This window comes from Sus scrofa, chromosome 1 (assembly GCF_054392235.1).
Source record: "Sus scrofa isolate SSC_HxYL_T2T_F1_AM1 chromosome 1, Sscrofa_HxYL_maternal_Yorkshire_Landrace_v2.0, whole genome shotgun sequence".
Lineage (NCBI taxonomy): Eukaryota > Metazoa > Chordata > Mammalia > Artiodactyla > Suidae > Sus > Sus scrofa.
The window spans coordinates 288,807,029-288,831,521 of NC_139383.1; the positions used below are offsets into that span (position 1 = coordinate 288,807,029).

Below are 24,493 nucleotides of genomic sequence, written 5' to 3' on the forward strand. Positions count from 1 at the left end.
TACAAATGTGTAGGAGTTCCCCTTGTGGTTCAGCAGACTAAGAACCTACACTGTCTCTGTGAAGATTCGGGCTCAATCCCTGGCCTCTCTCAGTGGGTTAAGGATCCGGCATTGTCGTGAGCTGTGGTGTAGGTCGCAGACGCGGCTCGGATCTGGTGTTGCTGTGGCTGTGGGGTAGGCCGGCAGCTGCAGCTCCGATTCAAACCATAGCCTGGGAACCTCCATATGCCGCAGGTGCGGCCTTAAAAAGAAAAAAAAAGAAAGAATGAATGAAAATAAAGGCATTAAATTCCCAACTCTAAAATCTAGACAAAATTAACCAAAAGAAACACGAGGGAGGAAATAATACTGATAAAAAAAGGAAATAGCAGATGGAGAAGAGAGAACAGCAGATGGAATTAACAAATCAAAATCTCATCCATGGAAAAGGGAACAGATTTTTTCTGTTAATTTACAGAATTATTAACAGAATCATTAGTGTTATTTTTTTAAGTAACACAATTAACATAAATGAGGAAAAAACACAGGGACCATAAATACTTGAAGTAAGAAATGACCAAAGTGTGTGGGAGCTGGCCTTTGGGACAGAGGGTACTCTGCTGGCGTGCCCGTCGTGGCGCAGTGGTTAACGACCCTGACTGGCATCCATGGGGACGAGTTCGATGCCTGTCTTCGCTCAGTGGGTTAAGGATCTGGCGTTGCCCTGAGCTGGGGTGGAGGTCGCAGCCTCAGCTCAGATCCCACGTTGCTGTGGCTGTGGTCTGGGCCGGCAGCTATGGCTCTGATTTGACCCCTGGTCTGGGAACTTCCATACGCCACGGCCACAGGTGCGGCCCTAAAAAGACAAAAAAAAATTTTTAATGAAAAAAACAAAACCAGAAAGTGCTCTGCTGACCTCTAAGCAAATAACTTTGAAGTTCTCCAAGAAATGGATGATTTCACAGGAAAATTCAGTTTGCCAAAATTCACCCTACAAAGCAGAGTGATAGACAGACAGACAGATGGAAGGATAGACAGACACATAGATAGATTGATGAGTCAATAGATGAATACATGGAGAGATAGATAGATGAATAGATGGATAATTGAGGGACTGATAAACAGTCCAATCAATTGATTGACTGACTAACTGATTGAATGATTGACTGACAGACTGACTGAATGAATGATTGACTGACTGACTGAATGACTGACTGACTGACTGAATGAATGATTGACTGACTGACTGAATGACTGACTGACTGACTGAATGAATGATTGACTGACTGAATGACTGACTGACTGAATGAATGAATGATTGACTGACTGACTGAATGACTGACTGACTGACTGAATGAATGATTGACTGACTGAATGACTGACTGACTGAATGAATGAATGATTGACTAATGAGTGATTAACTGACTGACTGACTGATTGACTGACTGACTGATTGACTGATTGAATGATTGACTGACTGAATGAATGAATGAATGATTGACCGACTGACTGACTGACTGACTGACTAATTGACTGATTGACTGACTGACTGACTGACTGACGGACTGACTGACGGACTGACTGACTGATTGACTGACTGACTGATTGACGGACTGACTGACTGACGGACTGACTGACTGACTGACTGACTGATTGACTAACGACTGAATGACTGACTGACTGACTGAATGAATGAATGATTGACTAATGACTGACTGACTGACTGACTGCCGGCCGCTCAGCACCCTGACCTCTGACCTCTGACCCCCCAGGCACCTGTTGTTTCTGTACCACCCCCAGTGGGGCACTGTGTTCCAGTGGCCAGAGCAGACGTCCTGGAACCTTCTATCAGGAAGTCCAGCTGAGGCAGACCACCTGTCCAGGACAGGCCTGGGGAAAGCTGCGGGCATTCCCGGGCACGAGTGACCTGCCGGAGCTCAGCCTCGAAACCACACTCCCGGGGTCTTTTGGGACTTTGGGTTTGTAAGGCAGGCCGTCCCCTCAAGGACGGGTGGGCCTCACTCACCCCTGCCGGGCTTTCTCGTGGCCAATGGGGTGGTTCCTCCCTGCTGGCCCCACCCCAACCCCCGGGACCAGGCCGTGGCCTGAGAGTGCAGGAGGCGCCTGGATGCTGAGCAGGGCTGGATGACCTGCTGGGGGCCCGGGGCAGCCATGGCCAGAGGGCCTTGGACCCAGTGCCCATGGATCGGAGTTCGGGGCAGCAGGGAGCCAGGGCAGATGGTGGACAGCCCCTGCTGTGGTCGCCTTTCATTTGAGAGGCAGTAGCGTGGGTGGTATAGCAGTGAGCACAGGTGCTGTGCCCAAGGGGGCATCCTGGGGAAGCCTGGCCTGCAGGCTCTGAGCAGGGCCTGCGGGCGGAAAGGGAGCCTGCAGCCACTCAGCCCCTGGGGGAGCAGGTACAGCCAGGGTGGGGCCCACACAGAGTAAACAAGACCACCCAGAGTCGGGTTGGGGACAGTCACAGCAAACATACGCCAACCCCCCGCCTCGCCCCCCAGGAACGAGTCGGGGGCAGCGGGTTTGGCAGCAGCATTTATTGGGGGCAGGTGCCTCCAGGAGAGGCCAGGTGGGCAGGGCTCCCAGTGTCCTGGCTGGGGGCGGGGCTCCTCTAGATCAGCTCCTGTGACACAGAGGGCAGGGCCTCAGGGCACAGCCCAGCCTCCAAAGGCCCCCGGGTGGGGTGGGGTGGGGGTAGGGGTGGGGTGGGCAGCGGCTGGCCATGGCCAGGAGTGGGTGTCCTGGCTGTGTGGCCAGGCCTCAGTTCCTCTGCCTGCAAAGTGGGGGAAGAGTCCCAACGTCTCGGGGCCGTTGAGACAGAGGGGGCCGTGCAGCTGCGGGGTGAACACCGCAGGGAGCTGGGGAGCCCGAGACGGTGCCCCCAGGGCCTGTGCCTACCTCAGGCCAGCCCCTGGTGGATGCAAGTGGGGCCGAGAGCCAGGCTCCCAGAACCCAACCCCCTGCCCAGCGCTGCCCCCACGCCCCAGCCTCCAGGGTCCCCTTCTGGCAGCTTGGTGTCCCCAGCCTAGAGGCCCAGGATCTGGAGCCAGCCAAGCTCCCGTCAGGCCTTGGGCTGGGGTCTCACCTCCTTCGGAAGCTTGGCACACCTCCCTGCAGGAGGGGTGCCCGGACCCCACCCCAAGCCCGGCTGCTGTGGCCAGAGGAGGAGCCGGCCCAGCCCAGACGGGGGATGGCCTCGACCCCCAGGCAGCCGCTCAGGGCTCAGCCGCTGTCTGCCCTCGGAGCCCAGAGTCCTCTTCCAGGTGTGATGGTAAGGCCAGTGAATGGAGCCTCGGCCCCGGGATGGGAGCAGACACTCACCTCAGCAAGTTCACGCAGGTCACTGCGGACAAGAGAGAATGGTGACCTGGGGAGACGGGCTCGGGCGGCCTGACCCCGCGGCCCGGACACTCACGGTCCTTGAGGAGCAGCTGCACGCTGGCCGTGGACAGCCCGCGCTCCGAGGCCTCCAGGAGGAAGTGGGCCATGACTTTCTCGTTGTGTTCCATGTCCCGGCCTGCCCGGGAGGGGTGCCTTTGGCTGCGGGTGCCTGCGCCGAGGCCAGGGCCACAGACGCGGCTCCCGCCCCCTCCCCGGGCTGGGGGTGCCCCCCGCAGGGCCAGGCAGGGCGGGGCGAGGGCAGGGCCCCCAGGGGCTCACTGTAGAGCTTCAGGACACTGTGGGCTGTCCTTCCTTTTTGGAAGGCGACGTTCACGATGGCGTAGGTCCTGTAGTCCGTGGCCACCACGGTGACGTCTTTGTTTCCTGGGAGACGAAGCCAACACAGGACTCCCAGGCTCTGGGCAGGGGCCTCCCACGGGCCGGGGGTGCTCCCCGCCTTGTAAAGTTCACACGTGCGCGCTGCCCAAGGACCCCCCAGAGGTCCCTGGAGGGACCTCCCTGAGCAGTGGACAGGGAACCCCACTAACCAGGACAAGAAGACTCTCATCCTCCCTGCCAAGGATTTCAGAGAGCAGGTCATAAAGCCCTCAGACATCATGGTGTCCGAGGCCAGGGGTGGGGAGCTGGGCGTGGCGACTGCGGGGCCCCCTGTGGCCTTGGCACAGAGCCTCACACGGAGGCATCTCCCCCGAGGTGCCCAGGAAGCGCCCTGCTGCGGCCAGGCTCCCACGGGAGATGCAGGGTTGACCCCGGGGAGCCTCAGCGCCCAGCGTCTGAGCGAGAGCCACCTGCAGCCAGACAAGGTGTCCCCACGCCATCCAGCCCGCATGGAGAGCACGGCTGCAGGACCCCACCTTGACCTCAGGGCTGAATGGCACTGGGGGTGGGGCGCCTGCCGCTGCGCTCCGCGCTCCTTACCAGGCTCCTTAGGAAACTTGAACTTCCCAGGGGCATCGCCCTTTACGGCCTGTGTCGTCTCCTTCACACAGCGGTTAATGCTGGAAAGAGCAGACACCTGCCAGCGCACTGCCCCCGCACCCCTGCGACCACGGGGGCCCAGCCAGCGGGGCCCCTGCCCAGCCAGGGAGGAGGAGTCCACCCTCAGAGAACGGACTTCTCAGGCAGCGCCCCGAGGGGCCTGAGATGTGTCCCAACGCGTGCATGTCCCAAGGAGGTGGCCAGGCTGCAGGCCTGCAAGCCTGTCCCCACAGCCCAGGTTGCTGGAAAGGGGAGCGACAGGGCCAGTCTGGCCCGCGGGCCCCGGCACCTGGCAGGGAGGGGTCCCGGGCAGCCCTGCCCTGAGGCTGCAGGTCACCTCGGAGAGGAAGAGGCCCAGGGACTGCTGCTCGGCTCCGTGGGCACCTGCTCTGGCCGGGGTCTGGCCCCCAGCCGCCTTCCTGCCAAACCCATGCTCATCTGGCGGGGAGACTGCGCGTCACGGGCGGGACGTGCCCACTCACTGGTCGGACACGGAGGTCAGGGTCAGGTAAGGCCCCTCCCGCTCCACCAGCACAGCCCCCATCTTCTTCAGCTGAGGGGGGGTCTGTGGCTCCAGGTTGGAAGCCAAGGCGATCTCGTACCAGAGGCCTGAAAACTGGGGGGACGTGGAGGGGGGGAGCTGCCCCAGGGGCACCCGCGGGCCACCCCTCCCCACGGACGGGACAGCGCTCCAGGAAACCCCCAGGCCCCGTGCGCTGTGCAGCCGCCAGGATTCCCCAGGCACCCTCCGGCGGTCCCGTCCCCCACGGCAGGTGCCCTGACGTGGCCACCTGGGTGGCGTTGAAGTCCCTCAGGCCCATCTCCTCCGCGCTGGCCACCAGCACCACGAGCAGCCCCAGCAGGCCGGCAAGCGCCTTGCCCCTCATGTTGGCAGGCAGGGGCTGAGCCAGCTCCCGGAGTCACAGGACATGGCCCTCGGAGCCAGCCCCAGCTTATACCCTGCCCCGTGGGCGCCGGCGCCAGCACAGGCTGGCCTCATTAAGCAGGCTGGCAGCTCACAGCCGCCTCCTGGGCTCAGGCCCGAGGGGGCACCACCCACAGTTGTCATCGGAGCAGTCAGTTCTCCTGCCCAGGCCCCAGGGGATAGCTGTGAGGGGTTAGGAGAGGGGAGGGCACCACCCTCCGGGCCCCCGACTCTCAGGAAAGGGCAGCTTCGGGCAGCACTAAGGGAGCATCCAGCCTGGTGCCAGGACCCCACAGCACCCAGGGGCGCAGCAGGAGCCCTGTGCCCAGGCGGCTGGGGGCCCTGTCACACAGCCCACAGCCCCGCTGGGAGCCCCAGGCGGGCTCAGGATGTGGCCGCATGCCCCCGAGGGCCCACCGCTGGGCAGGTGCAGGGCTCCAGTGGGCGGGGCAGCACCAAGGACACAGGTCCCCGCACAATGTGGACCCTGTGCAGCCCAGGCCACCCCGGGCTGCAGGCAGGGAGGGTCCAGGACGTCCCAATTCCCCCAGCCCTGCTGGCTGGATGACTGGTCTAGCCGCTGGGACTCAACGCCCAACGCTGCAGCCTGGGTTCAACCCCCAGTCTGAGAACAGAGATCCCACAGCAAGCTGTGGCCGAAAAAAGAAAAAAAGAAGCCACACAGTCAGTAGGTGGCCAGTCAGCAGTGTCCTGCCGCCAGGACGGCAGCCAAAGGCAGCACCCCCGGGGCACCCTTGCTCTTCAGCGGCCTCCCAGGTGGGGATAGCGTCTCTCAGCCTTACAGGGCAGGGGACATAAGACACTGGCCCAGGGCACCCAGCGGGAGGGCAGCAGCCCCTGGAAGCCCAGCCCCTGTCACTGCCCATGACTCCTCCCCACCTCCAAGGGCCAGCACTGTCCTCAACTCACAGGCAGAGCCAGGGACACGGCCGGGGCGGGGGGCTTCCCAGCACATGGCAGACAGTGTCCAAGGCATGGGCGGGGGGACAGGGGGACAGAGATGGAGACAGACAGACAGAGGGACAGTCAGAGAGGGACACAGAGACAGACGAGAGAGACACAGAGATAGAGTCAGAAAATAACAGAGTCAGACAGAGACAGAGGGACAGAGAGAGAGACAGACAGAGACAGGGGGACAGAGATGGAGACAGAGACAGAGAGATACAGAGACAGGGAGATACAGACGGAGTCAGAGAGGAGCAGAGTCAGACAGAGAACAGAGATAGAGACAGAGGCAGAGACAGAGTCAGAGAGACAGAAGGACAGAGATGGAGACAGAGCTAGGAACAGAGTCAAAGAGAGGTACAGACAGAGACAGAGAGTCGGAGACAGAGACAGAGAAACAGAGAGACAGAGACAGACAGACAGAGACAGAGAGGAGACTGGCGGGCGGGAGGGCTCACACAGAAGGTCCCAGCTCCAAGGAGAGCAGCGCGGTGGGACCCCACCGACGGAGAGGTCTCACTGCCGACGCCGACACACCTACCTCCTCCTGGTGGAGGCTTCAGGGCAGCCAGGCTCACCTTTGTCGACCCCGACCCCCCTCACCTCGCCCCCCAGGAACGAGTCGGGGGCAGCGGGTTTGGCAGCAGCATTTATTGGGGGCAGGTGCCTCCAGGAGAGGCCAGGTGGGCAGGGCTCCCAGTGTCCTGGCTGGGGGCGGGGCTCCGCTAGATCAGCTCCTGTGACACAGAGGGCAGGGCTTCAGGGCACAGCCCAGCCTCCAAAGGCCCCCGGGTGGGGTGGGGTGGGGGTAGGGGTGGGGTGGGCAGCGGCTGGCCATGGCCAGGAGTGGGTGTCCTGGCTGTGTGGCCAGGCCTCAGTTCCTCTGCCTGCAAAGTGGGGGAAGAGTCCCAACGTCTCGGGGCCGTTGAGACAGAGGGGGCTGTGCAGCTGCAGGGTGAGCACCGCAGGGAGCTGGGGAGCCCGAGACGGTGCCCCCAGGGCTTGTGCCTGCCTCAGGCCAGCCCCTGGTGGATGCAAATGGGGCTGAGAGCCAGGCGCCCCTCCTGGCAGCTTGGTGTCCCCACCCTGGAGGCCCAGCATCTGGAGCCAGCCAAGCTCCCGTCAGGCCGTGGGCCGGAGTCTCACCTCCTTCAGAAGCTTGGCGCACCTCCCTGCAGGACGGGACAGTGAGAGGGGCGCCAGCGCGGGTGCCCTGACCCCATCCTCGGGGCCCCAGCCCCGCCCCCGCCCCAAAGGCCTGGGGCTCACCGTGCCGGGCCACCAGGTACAGCCCCGTGTCTGCCGTCAACTCCCGGAACCTCCAGAAGCCCGGTTCATACTCGCCCTCGAGGCTCCGAGCTGTGGGGACACAGGGGACTGGGCTGGGTGGTCCCCAGGAGGGCAGCCCCCAGCCCGCACCGGGGAGCAGCTTACTGAAATACTTGAGCACGTGGAATTCCCTGCCCTGCCAGAGATGGGAGACCCTCAGGATGGCGTATTGCTCGTAGTCAATGTCTATCACGTGGATCTCCCTGCGGCCTGTGGCAGCGAGTGGGAGGGGCAGGCACGGGCAGGCCGGGCACCACCCCTCGGGCTGGCAGACCTTGGAGGCCAGGGTCAGCCGGCCCAGCTCCATTCTCTCCCCACCCAGTGGCCGGCCCTCCCAGGACACTGGGGTCGGGGAGGGGAGGGCTACGGCAGCCCTGGAAGGACGACCAGGTTGTTGGTGGGAGAATGGGAGCCTGGGGCCTGAGGAGGAGCGCACGGAACAGCATGAGGAACGGCAAGGCCAAGCGTAGCTGGCACACAGGGCCGGAGGGTGGTAACTGCAGCGACAAGGAAATGGCTCTTACCAGGAAAAACAAATTTCCCTGACGCATTGACTTCTGAGCTCACTATCTGTTCAGTCTCACAGCTTCCTGAGCTGAAAGCAGCAAATACCCGTGAGGAAAATGCCGTCTGCCTTCCTCGTGCTGGGCACACTCCCGGGCGGGGCGGGGGTGCCTGGCTTCAGGCAGGGCTCTGGCAGCGTGTCTGTCCCCAGGAGATCCCGGACAGGATGGGAGGGCAGAGCTACAGGGTGGTGGGAGGTCGGCAGCGGCTGCAGGGTTCCGCCGCCAAGGGCTCTGTGACCTCCCGAGAGCCACCTATGCCGAGTCCATCTCCCTCTCTTGTCACCTGATGGGGCTTCCTCAAGACTGTGAGCTTTTATTCGAGAGAAGATGCAGCTCGAGGAGCCGGGGGTCTGGTCTCAAGAGGCTGGCCGAGGCGAACGCGGGCAGGGCCGGCCCACGAAGTGACCCAAACGCCCACAACCACATGCTCCCGGGCACCTGGCCACAGGTACCTGACCCCGCGAGGCCCCCCGGGACCCTGGCCCCCTTACCTGTTATACGCAGCCTTCACGGTCAGCTCCCCCTCCCGCGAGGTCAGGAACAAGGCCTCCAGCCTCCTGGGGCTCTTCAGGACCAGGTTTTGGCTGGAGGCCACGCCAACCTCCCGCCAGAATCCCGCGATCTGGAGAAAGGAGCCGGAGCCACGCCCGCCTCGGGCAGCCAGACCACGACCCCATCCCCGCCCCAGGAGGCTGGCCTCCCCACCTCCCCAGGCCCCACAGCAGGGAGCCAGCCGGCCCTGGGAGGTCGGCAGAGGCTGCAGGCTTCAGCCGCCAAGAGGCAAAAGTTGCCAGCCTCCCGAGGGGCCCCATCAGGGGTGTCGGGGTGAGCCCCTCCCCATGCGGGCCTGTGCGCAGCTGGGGCGGGGGGCGGGGGCGCTGCTCTGCGTGCCCACAGAGACCCAGCCTCTGCTGCTGCCTGTCCTGGGGGACAGGACCCTGGGGGAGGTGGTGGCTAGAGCCTGAGAGAAGTGGGCTGGAGAGGGCCAGCCGAATGGGACACCCGCGGATAAGCAGTGGCCAGGAGCCCTGCCCGACGGACGAGGCCCGGCTCTGCCCGGCCACACTGGGGCAGGTGCTCCTGGCTTCGGAAAGGGCCTCCCGGGAGTTCCCTTCATGTCTCAGCGGTTAACGAGCATGACTAGGATCAAAAAGGATGTGGTTCGATCCCTGGCCTCGCTCGGTGGGTTAAGGATCCGGGGTCGCCGTGAGCTGTGCTGTAGGTCGCAGAAGCAGATCGGTCCCCATGTTGCCGTGGCTGTGGTGGAGGCCGGCAGCTGTAGCTCTGATTTGACCCCTAGCCTGGGAACCTCCACGTGCCGCCGGTGCGGCCCTAAAACAGCCAAAAAAAAAAAAAAGAAAGAAAGAAAGAAAGAGCCTCCCGGAGCCTAGAACTTCATCTGAAACTCTTAGGAACTGATCATTTGTGCAAGAGAAATGAATCTGTGTCCAGCATCTGTCATCCGCGCTCCTGGCCCCGCAGCCGACACAGACCCCGCAAGGGAGGGAGCCGGGCAAAGAGCATGTGAATGGAAGCCCAAGCCCCCGCAGAGGCCCTGCCCTGGGAAAGCCGCTGCTGGTCCCCACCGCGCATGGATCTGGCTGGTACAGGAGGGACCCCCTCCGGCCCGGGAGCCCCACACCCTGGGGACCCCAGACCGCCCTTGCTGAGGACACACACCTGCCCCCAGAAGGCCCTGAGGGGAGTGCTGCCCATCCCTGACCGGCCCTGGGCACTGGCCTGATGCCCGCTCCGCGGGAGGAGAGAGACCTGGCAGGGCTGAGCTCAGACCTGCCCTCGTGGGGCTGACCGAGGGGGTCCTGGGGCCCTGGCATAGCTGCTCCAGCATCAGCTGCGGGTGGAGGGACAGGGGACTAGAGAAGCCCAGCACCCTGAAGCCAAGAAAGAAAAGCCACCTTCTGCAGGTCGAGGTCGTGCGTGGCCATCACCTGCACCAGGACGACGCCCAGGACGGCGCTCAGCAGCCCGGGCTCCATCGAGTGTCTGAGCTCCCGGTGCCTGTGCCCCCAGCGCCCGGGCTTATATCCGGAAGGGGGGTGGCAGGTTGTGCAACCGCCTGCGCATCCTCAGCAGACTTGGCCCCCGATAGCTCAGGGGGCGTGCGTCCTGGCCCCATGACACCCACAGCCACGATGGGGGGGGGGGGTCCACTGGACTAAACAGCTGGCGTCACCACCTTCCTGGTCTGGGGACAGTGGTGGACACAGCTTCAGGGCCCGTCTGGGGGCCTGAGAGCAGGACAAGGCCCCCATACTCACCGGAGCAGCACGGAACCATCTCCCACCCCAGGAGGGCCTGACGGGCCGGATACACAAGCCCAGGCCCCCACGGGCTCAGAGCCCTGCACACGCCCCCCGGCCTCCGCACAGGACACGGCATGGTTTTCTGGCTCTTTCTGATCTGGGAAGACTGGCTCCGTGGGCCTGGACGGGTGCCAGCGGAGGCAGCACGGAGCCAAGCAAGGGGCCTGCCCCTGGGGGGGACCACGGAGGGGCTGCAAAGCCTGGGTGGGAAATGACGCCCCCTGCAGAGGGAGCAGGTATGCAAGGGGCAGAGGCCTGGTGGGAAGGGGGGCTCAAGGCAGACAGCGGTGGGGTCGCTCCAGGCCCTGTGCACCTCTGCATCACCCCCCTGCCCCCCGTGGTAGAACCAGCCCAGCCAGGCCCGGGCCCCTCGGCGTACAGCCCAGAGGTCAGCCTCAGGGAGAGCTTCCCCTGCTCATGCTCCAGGCGCCATGGGCCACGAGCTTCCCACCCTTGCCCAGGCCCCCAGCCACTGCCAAGGCGCTTCATCCTGGACTCAGGATCAGACGAGCACGTCGAGGTGAAGATGGGTCAGGTTGCCTGGGCACCAGCCCTGGCCCCTCTCTCCATGGAGCCCGGGTGCGAGGCTCTGCCCCAGTTCCCTGTCTTTTATGACTGCGAGCTGAGCCACAGGAGCCCCAGGTGGCCAAGAAGGGTCCCAGGGCGCCCAGATCTGCAGCCCTGGATCTCAGCTGGCAAGGTGCCGCCTTCCCACCTTCAAGGCTGGAAAAGCCCACCCAGGACTGGCTCCAAGCTTGGTCAGCTAAAGGGCAGGCCTGCTCTCCAGGACAGGGGACTGGCCACCTGGACGCAGCACTGCCCGCCAACAAAGGCTGTGGTTGGGGTCAGGCAGGCGTCAGGGGTCAAGCTAGGCTGGGGCAGCCCAGAAACCAAGCAGGACCACCCAAAAAGCAGGAGCCAAGTTCCTGTTGTGGCTCAGCGGGTTACGAACTTGACTAGCATCCATGAGGACGGGGGTTTGATTCCCAGCCTCACTCAGTGGGTTAAGGATCCAGTGTTGCCGTGAGCTGTGGCGCAGGTCGCAGATGCAGCTTGGATCCCACCCGCATTGCTGTGGCTGTGGGGTAGGCTGGCAGCTGCAGCTCTGATTCGACCCCTAGCCATGCTTTAGGTGAGGTCCCCCCACAAAAAAAGCAGGAGCAGGGAGACCCCAGGAGGCTGAGCCCTGACTGACCCCAGCCCCAGGCTGACCCCAGCCCTGGGCTGATGAGCTGAGCCCCCCAGGGAGCTCGGCCAGGCAGGAGACAGGACAGGAAGCTGCGGGATGCCCGCTGCCTCGGGCACCAGGGCCAGGATGACGACAGGTGCACTCGGGGCTGACGGCTTCCGGCCAGCGAGGGCCGCAGGATGCCTGCGAGCAGTGAAGCAGGACCTCCAGCGCCTTCCTGCCCCACCCCATGGCTGGCCCTTTGAAGGGTATAGGCCCGTGGGACCTGGACGCTCTGAGCTCCGCCGGGCCCCGGGGGAGGGCTCTCCAGGCCCCACCCTTGATGGAGGGTCAGCACAGAGCCCCTGCGCCCGACCTGACCCTGAATCCCAGCCTGGCCCCTCACTGAGCACGTCACCCCGGTTTCCCCATCTGCGAAACGAGGCGCCCCGTAGGCTCACCACATGGGTCCTGGGGTCCCTGCTGGGGCACTCAGGCCACGACCGTGACCCATTCCCAAACCTCACAGAGGCTTGCGATGTGCCCAAGGTCAAGGGAAACTCCGCAAGCCCCCCACCCCCGCAGCCCCCCTACTGCTCTGTAGCCAGAGTAGGGTGTGTGGAGCCAGGTGGGTTTCCCCAGGGCACACCCCAGGCCGGGACCCCACAGGGGCTGCGCTGGTGGGTGCAGCCCACCCCCCCTCCCCCCTGGGTGCCACCTGTGGCTGGAGCCCCGCCTCCTCAGCCAGGAGAAATCTAGCAACCAGAGTCCCGGGGAGCAGGGGCTGCCGGGCCCTCCCTGGGGCCTCTGCAAAGAAATCGGGAGCCTCAAAACTGCAGAAGTGGTTTATTGGGTGGGAGGGGTGACCCGAGGGGGATGGGAGATAGGGGGGGTGCGGAGAGGGTGGCCTGTGCGGGTGGGGTGTGAGTCTGGACCACTGCAGGTGACAAGGCGTGCTGCTCCCGCGTGCCCTGCGCAGACAGGAAAGGCGCGGTCACTCCTCAGACATCGGAGCTGCTTCCCACACACAGCGGCCCCCCCTTCACTCTTCACCCCAAAGGCTGTACAAGTTGCTTCCGCCACCACAACTTCCACACATGTGGACACACACCGGAGCTGTCCCCCATCTGCCACCCAGGGCCCGGGGCCCTGCTCACTTTCTGGCTGGCGGTGAGGGGGCTGGTGTGGCAAGAAAGCCCCAGAATAGCCAGTAAACCACAATGAAACCATAGACTCAACCCCTGGTGGGGGGGGGCATCGGAGAATTTACCCTGAAAGCTGATTTTTCTTTCTAAGAGAAACCTGGGGGGTGGGGCACAGGGCAGGAAGACAGCGCTCTGGCTCTAGAACCTTCCTGAGGACAACTTGACCCCTTCCTCCCACCAGGTCAGGTGTCTGGAACATGCACATAGCTCCAGGGTCCCAGCACTGAGCAAATCCAGGCCAGCCATGGAGAGCACTAAGCTCTGGAGGCCAGAGGGACCCTGCCTGCAGGCCACTCAGGAAGTTCCCACCCGGCCAACACCTAACCCATCCTGCCAGGAGAGGCCACAGGGGCACCGCCCGAAGCCGGGGACTGTCACGTTGCGTCTGTTATTCCTGTTTTATGTAGGTCCCCTAACTCCTCACAATGAACTTGGCTGAGGGTCTGATGGTTGCCCGGTGTCCCCGAGAGCCCGTGTGTATCCACGTCCCCTGTGACGGTGGAGGGTGGTGGTTCCCGCCTCGCAGGACCCTTGGGGAGAGGGCGAGGACCAGGGGCGGGGGTCGGGGGTGCGAGCCAGAGGCCGCGAGGACACAGGATGTACTGGGCTGGATCATGTCCCCAAAACTCAAGTCCACTTGAACTCCAACTGTGACCTTACTCGGAAATGAGGTCTTTGCAGATGTAATTAGTGCAGGACCTTGAGATGAGACAGCCCCAGACTTAGGCGGACCTCACCCCCCTCCACCGCCCCGACTAGTGTCCTGGTAAGAAGAGGGAAGTCCGGCCATGTGGCCGCAGAGGCCGACAGAGATGGGAGTGAGGCCGCCACCACCAGACTCTGGACGGGACATTCTCCCGCCACAGCCCTGTCCACACCTTGATTTTGGTCCTCTGGCCTCCAGAACTGTTGAGAGAATACATTTCTGGGGTGTTTGTTTTTTTCCTTTTTTAGCCCCCCCCCCCCAAGGCATATGGACGTTCCCAGGCTAGGGGTCCAATCACAGCTACAGCCACTGGCCTACAACACAGCTCACAGCAACGCCAGATCCCCAACCTACGGAGTGAGGCCAGGGATCAAACCCACGTCCTCGTGGATACTGGTCAGATTTGTTTCCGCTGCGCCACGACAGGAACCCCCCATTTCTGTTGTTTTAAGCCAGCCGGTTTTTGGTAATTTGTTACACAACCCCAGGCAATCAGGAGGGGCTCCCTGGAGGAGGTGATGCTGAGCTGAGGCCTGAAGCACACCGGCAAGTGTCCAGGCAGAACAATGGATGCTGGGGGAACTGCACCTGCAGACCTCAGGAGGTCAGAGGGCAGGAGGCGGGTGAGGAGTGGGCTGAGAGGCAGCCCACACAGGCCGGGGACAACAGGAGGGCAAAGTTATCCCGGGACCCACCTGGGAAGGGCCGATGTGGGTCTCCCAGCTGTCAGGGTGCTCCCTGGCCCCCCGAAGAGCAGGCATCTGTAGAAAAACAGGCAGTGCCTGAGAGGCTGAGCTGGCCAGGGCTGCCCCCCACCTCGGGCACTCCTCCACTCCCCGCGCAGCCCCTCCCAGAGGGTGGGGCCAAGGGGCTCTCCCGCCCCGACGGCCCCAAACCTCTCCCTTGGGTGAGCCGGGAGGAAGCGGCGGCTGTGAGGAGGAGTTGCCGGAGGGGCTGCCAACCCACCTTTAGAAGAGAAGGCGGTCTCCTGCCTGCACCGCCCCGGACTCTGGAAACGAGGCTAAAGGCGGGACTTGGGGCGGAAGGCGGGGCTTGGGGAAGGCGGGGCTTGGTGGGCAGGGTTTGGCCGGGTACCTGACTTGGGCAATGCGACCATCATGTCGTGGGGGAGCCCCACGGTCGGGTAGAAGTCTTGGAAGGTCTTCATGGCCTGGGGGCTCGCTTCCTGGGTCCGGCCTGGGGCAGAGCAGGGCCCCTGTGAACACGGGGCTCACAGAGGGGAGAGGGAGCGGGGACGGGGGTCTCCCGGCCGGGAAGCCTGACGGCAGATGGCTGGGCAGGGTGGGCAGTGCAGGAGAGCGCCCGCCCGGCTGCGGGCCCAGTGCGGCCGCAGCTGCCCCGAGGGGCACCTTTCCTAATTTCCAAAGGGGCATCTGGCAGGTTGGGGTGGCCCGTGCGTTCTCCAGATCACGCACCGCTGGACCTCATGCCCTTCCCGTAGCTTCACCTGCAGCCCCCAAAGCCGGCCCCCAGCTCTTAGCCCGGCCTCTCCCCTCTGAGAACCCCCCTGGTTCACTCTGCCAAGCCCCCTGAAAGCAAAATGAGACCTGAGCCCCGGCTCAGGGTGTCAAGCAGCCGGCCAAGCAGGGGAGGGAGGGTCCCAGGCAGAGAGGGGCGCGAGCTTTGGCCTGAGAGCCTAGCGCTCGGAGGCCCCTCCGCAGCCGCGGTCCTTCCGAAGCGCTGTGCGGTTCCGCCAGCCGCCTTGACTGGTCGTGTGGGCCCAGACTTGGGAGCGGGTGCCGGGGTGGGGCAGGTCCCGGGGCGCGGGAGGGCCAGCGGGGGCGGGGGGCATGGGGCCCTCACTGTAGAGCTGCACCAGCGTGCTGAGCGCCCCCTCCAGCTCCTTGTAGATGTAGACCACGGCGAAGGAGCTGTAGTCCGTGTCCACGACGCGCACGTCCAGGTAGCCCAGCGCTGCAGAGGCGGCGGGGAGAAGGGCTCGGCCCCCCACCCCCGGCTCCCACCCCCACCCCCACCCCCACCCGCTTCGAGGGACAGCGGGGCGGGGCGGGGCCGACGGAGGGGAGGGGCAGGAGGCGGCAGGGACCGGGGACCACGGGGGCGGGGGGCGCAGGTAGGACAGTCCTGCCCTGGAGAAGGGCCTCCGGGGCACCTACTGGGGACTCGGAAGTGCCCCTGGGAGCCAGTCCTCAGATACTCGGCGTCCATCTGGTTACAGCCGTCAGGCCTGGGGACACAGCGCAGCCGAGGCTCACGCTGGGCCCCGTCCCGCCCCCGCCCCCGCCCCCGCGCGGGCGCCGCCGCCGCGCTCACCCGGGGACCTCCATGTGGACGCTGAGGTTGCCCTCCGCCGTGGCCGTGACGTTGCTGGTGAACATCAGCAGGTGGTCCTTGCTGCCCCGGAAGACCTTGCAGTCGGAGACCATGGCGACCACGTACCAGAGGCCTGCGAACTGTGAGGAGGCGGCACGTGACCCTGGGTCCCGCCCGCCTGGCACCCGGACCCTGGGCCCCGAGGCCCACGGATTTGTCTGAAGCCAGGGATCGTCGGAGTGTCCTCTCGTGGTCCGAGCCCCTATTCTGCCACTCGCCTGGGGCAGGTCCCATGGCCACTGCGAGCCTCAGTTCTCCCCACCGTGAAGTGGGTCTGTCCTTACCCCCACACGGCGTAGTTTCAGGATTAAACCGAAAAGGAACCTAAGAGGTTTGCAGCCCCGAAGGCGCAGAGCAAGCCCTCCGTGGACGGCAGAAGTTACAGGATCCCGCACTCCCTGCTTCCAGCAGGGGCTCGGCCTGCTGCCCCACCCGCGACACAGCACCGAGGCCTCCCATACCTTTTTGGCATCAAAATCAGGCTGCACCAGGACCTCAGCCCCAGCCGATGTCACCCAGAGCAGCACCAGGACACGGCTTAGCAGGGTGGCCCCCATCCTGTCGCCTGTCCTCTGGTCCCTGGCACCCAGGCCACTGGCGCCCCACCGGCCCAGCTTTATACCCCAGCCCGCAGCGGCAGGTTGGGGATCGGAAGGCACCTTGACCCCGGAAACTCCAGCCCCTCTTTGTCCATTGTGTGGCACAATCGCTCGAGTGTCCCCACCGGCTCCAGGAGTCGCTTCCTGGAGTGTGCAGAGAGCCAGGCTCTCCCCTGACTCACCCCACGCACCTGTCTGCCTCCACCTTGGCCAAGGTGGGGCCTGGGCCCTCAGGGGTGCTGCTGAGAGGCAGCCAGGGGTGGGTTGCTCTGCCAGCGGGCTCCCACCCGGGCTCTGGGGTCCCCAGAGTCCTCACCTCCCTGCATAGGACTGGAGCCACCATTGGGCCAGGACTTTGGACCTTGTCTTGGGGCAGAGCCTGGCCAGCGCAGCTATGACAGAGGTGATATCAGAGGCCTGGGCGCCCCTCACTCCCCAGACCCCCAGCTGGGCCTCCTGCAAGCCCGTGTGGAAGGTGGGGCTGGGCGGTCACTTAGGGTGGATTACGGTGTCGCGGCCACCTTATCACTGGTTGCATAAGCATGTGGCTCAGAGAGTCGCCAGGGAGGCGCCAAGGGCTGGGGGGGCTCGAGCTGGCAAGGCTTCTCCAGGTGACCTGCCACATCCACACGGAGCACTCCAGGGACACTATTTGAGGAACACCGTGTGGCCCACACTGTGGAGGGAGGGGCAGAGCTGAGGCTCCTGCTCGCCGCCCCCACAGGGTCCAGGAGGCCGGTGGCTCTCAGCCAGGTCCCAGAGTCACCAGAGAACCCGCAGCGAAGCCTTCCTGTGAAAACATTTGCAAAACACCCCTCTGATGAAGGACTTAAATCCTGAATCTATAGACAATTCGCAAGACTCAACAATAAAAAAAAAACAAACAACCCAATTAAAACAAACCAAAAAAAAAGCAGGCGAAAGATTTGAAAAGATTCCCAAATGGAAACTGCCGTCAAGTGGAGCGGCTCCGGGTGCTGGTGGTGGGGACGGGGGACACAGCAGCCGGATCAAGACGGTCACGGCTGGACTGGGGAGAAGGCCGGGGCAGCACTCCGAGATGCTCTGGCAGGTTCTTAGGAAGGAAAACAACCATTTTAGCACCGGACTCCGTAGTCAACACCTGGGCATGTATTTACCCCAGAGAAAGGAGTCACGTTTTCACAAAAACCTGCCTGTGGCTGGTCATGTGGCCTTACTGTCAACTCCCCCCCCCCAGAAAGGACCAAATGCCCCCCAGGGCACAGGGGAGCAACCCCAGCCTCCGGGTGATGAGACTGCTGACCCCGTCACAAGCTGGGTAAACCAGATGCAGTATCCTGAGAGGGAAGCCAGTCGGGAAGGCTGCAGCCTGGCCTCTTTTCTACGACGTTCCAGAACAGGCAGACCCGAGGGGACAGAAGGCTGCCCACGGTTGGCAGGTGCGGGCGGGAGTGGCTGAGCGCCTGCTCTGGGTGATGGACTCTGCGTCTGTCTAAACTTACGGAAACACACAAGGAGGGTGAATGCTACTGCATGTAAACAAAACCTCAATTTTTAAAAAGCATAAACCGCTACACACACATACACTCACACACACACTATGTCAGCTGTCCCTTAAGAGCAAGCAAGGACCAAGGGACAGGCCCCCGGAGCCGGCAGACCCCCCAGGGAGCCCTCCGCAAGCCCTGAGCCTCAGCCATGCGGGGCTGCCTCCCAAGCAGAGGAGCAGGCACCTGTCCCTGCATGTCCCCGCGTGTCCCCGCCTTGGTTTAGGGGCCCATCCGTGCCTGTCATCTCCTGGCCCCACACCCCCCGTCCTGAGTCCGCTCTCCGCGCGCTGCCCGGAGCAAACCGTGTAAAGCCTAAACCGGACGCGTCCCTTGTTGAAATTGTCCTGAGTCATCGAAGCGCCAGCCCACCCGTGCCCAGCCCGCCCCAGGCCTCTTTCGCCCTCCCACCCCACGGCCCCCTCGTTCCCTCGAGGCCCCTCACTGGAAGCACCTGCTCCCCGGGTTACTTCTCACCCTCTGCCTCCTCCAAGCAGCCTTCCCCAAACCCCGGCTTCACTGCCCGTCCCTTTCCTGGCGACTTCAGCATAATCTGAATTCTCTCCTTGACTATTTGCCCGAGCACACTGTCAAGTTCATGACAGCAGGAGCTGCACTAGCCCGCTGGCGGCCTGTTGGCGCTGTTTCCCAGACCGGAGCGCGGGGCCTGGCCATGGAAGGGTCTCCTTTATACTTGGGAATAAATGAGGGAGCAGGGCCAAGTCGCACAGCTGCCGGACTGGGATCTTCCCAGCACACGGCTGCACCTGCAGCCGGGGCAGGGTTTGTATGCCCGCACCTGGCCCGTGTGGTCCCTGGGTGCCACTGGCCTCACAGGCCCAGACAGCAGCGGGTCGGTGGGAGCCTCATACCTGTCCCGCAGCGTCCACACGGGCTGCCTCAGCTTCCTGGAGGAGACCGGTGCCAGCCCTGCTGGGTGCACAGGGGGCTTTGTGGGGGCACTAGTGGGGTGGGCAGTGGTCACACCAGAGCCCAGGGCCCCAGCGGGCTGGTGCAGTCCCAGCAATGGCCACATGGAGACAGCAAAGGGCCCCTGCGGGTGCTCGGGTGAGGCATCCCCTGCTGGGCCTGGGGAGGGGTCTCCGCGCAGAAAAATCGCCTTAAATTGAGGTGGGGTCGGCTGCAGGGTTGCCAAGCTTTAAAACCGCTACCAGTAAACGGATGAGCTCACGTGGCCTCTGCATGCAACGAAGCTTGTCTGCCTGACAAGGAGCAGGACAAGGCTTGATGACAGGACGCAGGACAAGAGGCCAGGGCCCCGCGGAGTAGGCGCCCATCTCTGTGTGGTGCGCAGAACGGCAACCCCGCAGAGACAGCAGGAGGTGCCAGGGCAGTGGGGAGCCACCGATCAGCGGGTACGGGGTCTCCCTGTGGCGTCAGGGAGACGTCCTGGAGTTGACGGTGGTGATGGGTGACGGCGTGAAGCCCTGTAAGAAGCCTCTCGCGCGGGTGGAGTCTGAATGAAATGTCAGCAAGGCCACTGCCACCTCACCTTTCAGACAGGACAGAAGTGTGGCACTGCCGGTGCCGAAGACTTAATTCTGGGGGAAGAACGTACCTGAGAAGCCCCCACCCACCCCACCCCACCCCATCCCAGCTCAGGTCCCAAAGGCCCAAGGAGTGGACAGAGCCAGGACCCAAGCCCCGGCATGGTTAGCACCAGGGGCAGGGGTGACTCCCTGTGCCCTCCATGGAGGCGGCCCAGGGCACCAAAGGGCAGCTTCCAAGGGCAAGACATGCCCCCCGCCCTCTTCACCATCTCCCCGGGCCCCCTGCCCTCCTCACCCCCATCCCCCCTGGGCTCCCCCATCCCCTCTGCACCCCCTGCCCTGACCCTTTGCGGCCCCTTCTCCCCATGTGCTCACGTCCAGGGGCCTCCTGGCCCGCAGGCGAAGTTGGGGGTCCTCTAGGCCTCAGGGACATACAATCCCCACTGACTTAGTTACCCTCTCAGGTCCCTTGGGGAGGGCAGGCCCTCCCCCTCCAAGTGCCTCGGGCACCCCAGCCCTGCCCAGCCCCCAGCCTGTGCTGCAGGACTGGGTGGGCATCCAGCAGAGGTCGACCTGGCCCTCCCAAGCAGCTTTGGCCTGGGCTGCCCAGGTGCAGGCGGCGGAGGGGGGCGGAATCCAGCAGCTCCTGGTGGGGGCGGGGGTGCAAGCTCCAGGGAGGAGGACCAGCAAGTACCACCCTGCAGGCTGTGAAGGGCGAGATGCCCCCAGACCCTGGGAGGGACCCAGGGCTCCTGCCACTTACCAGGGAGGCTGGACACCCAAGGCAGACACGGGCCAGGGAGCAGCCTTCAGGGCACAGGCCTGGCATCCGCCCCTGCCCCCAGCAGCCCACAGCCTGCTCTGAAGACTAGGGCCACTGCGGGGCCCTCCCTGGGAGCTGAGCCTCGAGGGAAGCGGCTGGGGACGCTGGCTGGACGGCTCAGCTCCTCCCACATGGCCTCCGTCCCAAGGGTCCCTGGATGGTCCTGTGGGTTCCTGCCCTGCACCCCGAGCTGCCACAGGTTGAAGAATTAAACTGACGCTGGCTCAGAGCGTCAGTGTCAGGAAGTGAGACGCATGAACCCAGGGAGGACTCGACAAGGCTCTTGACTTCGCCAGAAGGGCGCGGGTGCTCAAAAGGCCCCAGAAGAAAAGACCATCCCAGAGTTCCTGTCGTGGCTCAGTGGTTAACGAATCCGACTAGGAACCATGAGGTTGTGGGTTCGATCCCTGGCCTCGCTCAGTGGGATAAGGATCTGGCATTGCTGAGAGCTGTGGTGTAGGTTGCAGACACGGCTCAAATCCCACACTGCTATGGCTCTGGTGTAGGCTGGCAGCTCCAGCTCCAGTTAGACCCCCTAGCCTGGGAACCTCCATATGACGCCGCGGGAGCGGCCCAAGAAATGGCAAAAAGACCAAAATTGATGTACCTGTCCCCTCCCCATTGGCCAGGTCAGGGCACACATTCTTCTCGGCTAATTTGAAACAAACTGGTACTGGGGGGAGAGGGAAAGACGGGGCAGAGGAGAGGGTTTCAGATGAAGCAGGAACAAAATGGAGGGGGCGTCCTTTGACAGAAAAGACCTATGTTAATTCTCACACCCAGCCCCCCCCCCTCAGTTCCCCACTCCCTGCGAAGCTGGGAGCCCTAACACCCTTACTGTAAACTCCCGTGGCTTCAGGTGGCCAGGGCTGCCATTGTCCCCCAGACCAGACCCTGTCCCTGAGCCAGGTGGCCCAGCTGAAAGTCAGATGTCAGCTTCCTGGCACTGCTCCCCACCCTGGGGCGAGGGGCAGTTCTCAGCTCTAGCCCCCTGCTCCCAGAGTCAAGCCGCCAGGTCCTGCCTCCTGCCAGGCTGCTGACCACTGAGGGAGACCAGCCTGTGTGAGTGACCCTTAAGGGCTCAGCCGGGGAGCCCCACGGGAGATGGGGAAGAGGGTGATTCGAGGTGGGGGGGTGGCTGAGGCCCCCACCCTCAGGTCACTGGTCTCTGGGCGGGGCCCCATCTACACAGGGGCCCCCTCCAGATCCTGCCCCCTCTTTCCACCAGGTGCAGACAGCTCTGCTGCCCTGGGTTTCCCCACAAGCCTCCCACATCTGGATAAACTGCTTCTTTGTAAACAAAATCCCCACTTTCTCCTAATTTGAGGGTGCCCCCACCCCTCCTGGAAATGGGGCAGGGTTGAATGGATATTGGAAAAGCAGCTTGTCAACTTCTTCCCCCAGTGATGACCCTTACAAAAAACATACAGCAAGAGTTCTCGCTGTGGCCTAACGGATCGGCAGCTCCTTGGGAGCCCTGGGGTGCAGTTTTGATGTCCCGCCCGCACGGTGGGCCGGGACAGCACCCCCAGCAGTCGCACAGCCGGGTCTTCACGGAGCTGACCTCTGCATGTACCACCAGGGCCTTCCCACCGCAATCAGAGGAGCTGTGGGTCCCACCGGGCTTCAAGGCACGGCAGGCTGGGGCCGGCTACCTGCACTTAATGCCCCCCCTTGCCCCTCGCCCTCGGATCCGGCCACGCTCGGTCCCACACAGCCCTCGACGGTGGAGGGTCCTCTGCCTGACCCTTCGCACGCGGGCTCTCCCTCTCAGGACCTGCGCCCCAACGGTTAATCCTAACAGGAATCATTATGCCTCTGAGAGCTGGGAAATGGGGCGGGGGACCGAGGCAGGGCCCGCGGGGAGCAGCGCGCGACCGAGGCCGCGCCCGCCCGCGCCCGGAGCCCGCGTTCGCGCCGCCGCCCAGCTTCCCCGCGGGGAAGGGGAGCGCGGCCGGCTGCGCCCCCTCCCCTCCGGCGCAGGCCCGCCCGCCAGGCCCCGCCCGGCCCGGCCCGGCCCCGCCCACTCCGTCCTGCCCCGCCCTTCCGGCGCAGGCCCCGCCCTCCCTCCAGGCCCCCGCCCTTCCGGCGCAGGCCCGCCCATTGCGTCTGGTCCCGCCCCCTACGGCGCAGGCCCGCCCACTCCGTCCGGTCCCGCCCCTCCGGCGCAGGCCTGCCCATTCCGTCCGGTCCCGCCCCTACGGCCCAGGCCCGCCCCCTCCAGGCCCCGCCCCCCGCCCGGTCGAGCTCGGCCCCGCCAGCCATGGTGAACCTGGGCCTGTCGCGGGTGGACGACGCCGTGGCCGACAAGCACCCGGTGAGAAGGCCGGCTGGGGACGCGGGCCCCGGGCCTCAGAAGCGGACCCGAGCGCGGCGGGGCCTCGACGGGAGCGCCTTCATCGGGGAAGAGAAGAGGGATAGAGGGAGGGGGGACCCTCTTGCTGTGGAGATCGAGGCGTCGCGGGTGGGCATGGGGGCAGGTGGGGTGAGTCCAAGCTCCTTCGGCTCACGATGGCGTGGTCCCCTCCTCCACGGCCCGAGTGTGCCCAAAGGAGGGACAGAAGGGACGGGGAACTGAGCTTCAACCCCCTCCCCACCCCAGGGACTAGGGGAGTATGCCGCGTGCCAGTCCAACGCCTTCATGAAGGGCATTTTCACCTTTGTCACAGGTAGGCTGGGTCCAGATGTCTGCCCTGGGGTGTGAAGACCTCGCTCCTGTCTTACCCTGACTCCCCAGCAGGTGGCGCCAGGTCGCCAGTCCGCATGTGCCGGGGCCGGGCAGGTGCCAAGGGCACTAGGGCTGTGTCCATGGTGTCCCCTGGGCACCCCTGTGGACAGGCTGGCTAATGGGGACCACGGCTCTTGGCAGGCACTGGTGCGACCTTTGGCCTGCAGATGCTCGTTCAGAAGAAGTTTCCATACCCCTTTCAGTGGAACCTGCTGGTGGCCGTGGGTGGGTATCGCAGGGCTGGTGCCCCGGGGCCCCTGAAATGCACCCAGTGGCCACTGGCTCTTCTGCAGAAGTGGGTTCCCACTAAGGGTGGGGGTTGGTGGCTCTGGACACCCCTGCCTCCTGGAATGGGGCTGCAGTTCTCCATGGGAGCCCGCCTAGACCCCCACCATCACCTGCCCAAAAGAACCCTGTGCCCAGGCCAGGCCCCCCCAGCCCACTGGCCCCTGCCCCCCACCTCCCAGTCGCAGGCTCAGTGGCCAGCTACTGGGTGACCCGCGTGGAGTCGCAGAAATGCAGCAACCTCTGGCTCTTTCTGGAGACCGGGAAGCTCCCCAAAGATGTGGGCACAGGTGAGGGTCCTGGGGGCAGCGGGAAGCGGAACTGAGGCCCCCGTGCCCAGAGTTTTAGGCAAGGGGTAGGCTGGAGGCCTGTGCCCTCATCATGCCCATGGGTGTGGGGGAGGGAGACGGCCCGCAGCAGAAAGGCTTTCCAGAACCCTGTGTGCTGGAGGCAGACCCAGGAGGGGGAGGGCGGCCCGGGAGTGGGGGGTACCAGGGGAGGAGCACGGGCACCCCAACAAGAGCTGGATTGACAGGCCCCACATCAGACACCAAGCTGCTTCCTCTCAGGCTGGCCCTTCACTGCCTGCATCGCTCCTGTCACAGGCCTCAGTTTTTGCCCCAGTAAAATGGGCCAGGAGCAGCTCTGCGGTGGGGTTCCAGCTGTCCCCTTTTGCCTCCTACAGATCGGCATGACCAGGAGAGCTCCAGCCGGGGGCACAGAAGACATGGGGCTGGAGAGTTCTAGAACATAGCCCTCAGCACCTGTGCACCCCAGGCTGGCCCTCCCCACACCCAAAGGTACCCCAGCCCTGTCCCCTGCACACATGCTCCTGCCCAGCCTGGCTGCCCAGGAGGTCAGACCAAGAGGTGCTGCGCCTGGGCGGCTGGCCTGCTGGGCAACAAAAACACGTGGACACAGAGCTGGCGCAGGTGGATCAGGCTGTCTCACGCTCTTTGGCAGCAGCAGCTCTGGGGCTCACGGTGGGGCTTCCCTGCGCCTGACGCTCCCTTTCCGGCCCCTGCGCCCCCCTACCAATCACAGGCGACGGTGGCTGCTGGCGTTGTGGACTAATAAACACCTTGCCCTTTCTCCCA

The 24,493-nt window shown here is 64.0% G+C and overlaps 4 protein-coding genes across 17 annotated transcripts; 1 reads left to right on the forward strand and 3 right to left on the reverse strand.

The window, feature by feature from the left end:
* Positions 1 to 2,519: 2,519 nt before the first annotated feature.
* Positions 2,520 to 5,382, reverse strand: LCN5 (lipocalin 5). Of its 6 annotated transcripts, XM_003122329.4 has the most exons (7): positions 5,169 to 5,382; positions 4,860 to 4,993; positions 4,318 to 4,397; positions 3,658 to 3,762; positions 3,413 to 3,514; positions 3,319 to 3,340; positions 2,520 to 2,620 (listed from the first exon to the last, which is right to left on the reverse strand). In XM_003122329.4, exons 1-7 carry the CDS (start codon positions 5,262 to 5,264, stop codon positions 2,614 to 2,616), a joined length of 546 nt encoding a protein of 181 aa, XP_003122377.2. In that variant the 5' UTR covers positions 5,265 to 5,382; the 3' UTR covers positions 2,520 to 2,613. The 6 variants fall into 6 exon arrangements, with proteins under 6 accessions (XP_003122377.2, XP_020936780.1, XP_084857652.1 ...); XM_021081121.2 differs by having other exon boundaries at positions 3,319 to 3,514; positions 5,169 to 5,378; XM_085001526.1 differs by having other exon boundaries at positions 3,413 to 3,762; positions 5,169 to 5,378.
* Positions 5,383 to 6,899: 1,517 nt separating this feature from the next.
* LCN8 (lipocalin 8) lies at positions 6,900 to 10,233 on the reverse strand. 2 transcript variants are annotated; one of them, NM_001444589.1, is given in 7 exon segments: positions 6,900 to 7,005; positions 7,415 to 7,440; positions 7,538 to 7,627; positions 7,703 to 7,807; positions 8,122 to 8,192; positions 8,655 to 8,785; positions 10,080 to 10,170. In NM_001444589.1, coding segments are annotated over 7 exon segments (516 nt in total). In that variant the 5' UTR covers positions 10,161 to 10,170; the 3' UTR covers positions 6,900 to 6,993.
* A 2,253-nt stretch (positions 10,234 to 12,486) lies between these two features.
* LCN15 (lipocalin 15) lies at positions 12,487 to 16,923 on the reverse strand. 6 transcript variants are annotated; one of them, XR_014830898.1, is made up of 7 exons: positions 16,383 to 16,514; positions 15,862 to 16,001; positions 15,705 to 15,775; positions 15,391 to 15,501; positions 14,533 to 14,763; positions 14,262 to 14,327; positions 12,487 to 12,626 (listed from the first exon to the last, which is right to left on the reverse strand). XR_014830898.1 is itself a non-coding variant. In XM_013989153.3 (7 exons), exons 1-6 carry the CDS (start codon positions 16,861 to 16,863, stop codon positions 14,293 to 14,295), a joined length of 486 nt encoding a protein of 161 aa, XP_013844607.1. In that variant the 5' UTR covers positions 16,864 to 16,923; the 3' UTR covers positions 12,487 to 12,626; positions 14,262 to 14,292. The 6 variants fall into 6 exon arrangements, 5 of the variants coding, with proteins under 5 accessions (XP_013844607.1, XP_003353771.1, XP_084857988.1 ...); XM_013989153.3 differs by lacking the exon at positions 16,383 to 16,514 and adding an exon at positions 16,837 to 16,923 and having other exon boundaries at positions 14,662 to 14,763; XM_003353723.4 differs by lacking the exon at positions 16,383 to 16,514 and adding an exon at positions 16,712 to 16,923 and having other exon boundaries at positions 14,662 to 14,763.
* A 5,689-nt stretch (positions 16,924 to 22,612) lies between these two features.
* On the forward strand, positions 22,613 to 24,493 carry TMEM141 (transmembrane protein 141). Of its 3 annotated transcripts, XM_003122333.6 has the most exons (5): positions 22,613 to 22,700; positions 22,986 to 23,052; positions 23,253 to 23,336; positions 23,579 to 23,686; positions 24,082 to 24,493. In XM_003122333.6, the coding sequence occupies exons 1-5, from the start codon at positions 22,647 to 22,649 to the stop codon at positions 24,141 to 24,143; spliced, it is 375 nt and encodes a 124-aa protein (XP_003122381.1). In that variant the 5' UTR covers positions 22,613 to 22,646; the 3' UTR covers positions 24,144 to 24,493. The 3 variants fall into 3 exon arrangements, with proteins under 3 accessions (XP_003122381.1, XP_084858004.1, XP_084858007.1); XM_085001878.1 differs by lacking the exon at positions 23,253 to 23,336; XM_085001881.1 differs by lacking the exon at positions 22,986 to 23,052 and having other exon boundaries at positions 23,053 to 23,336.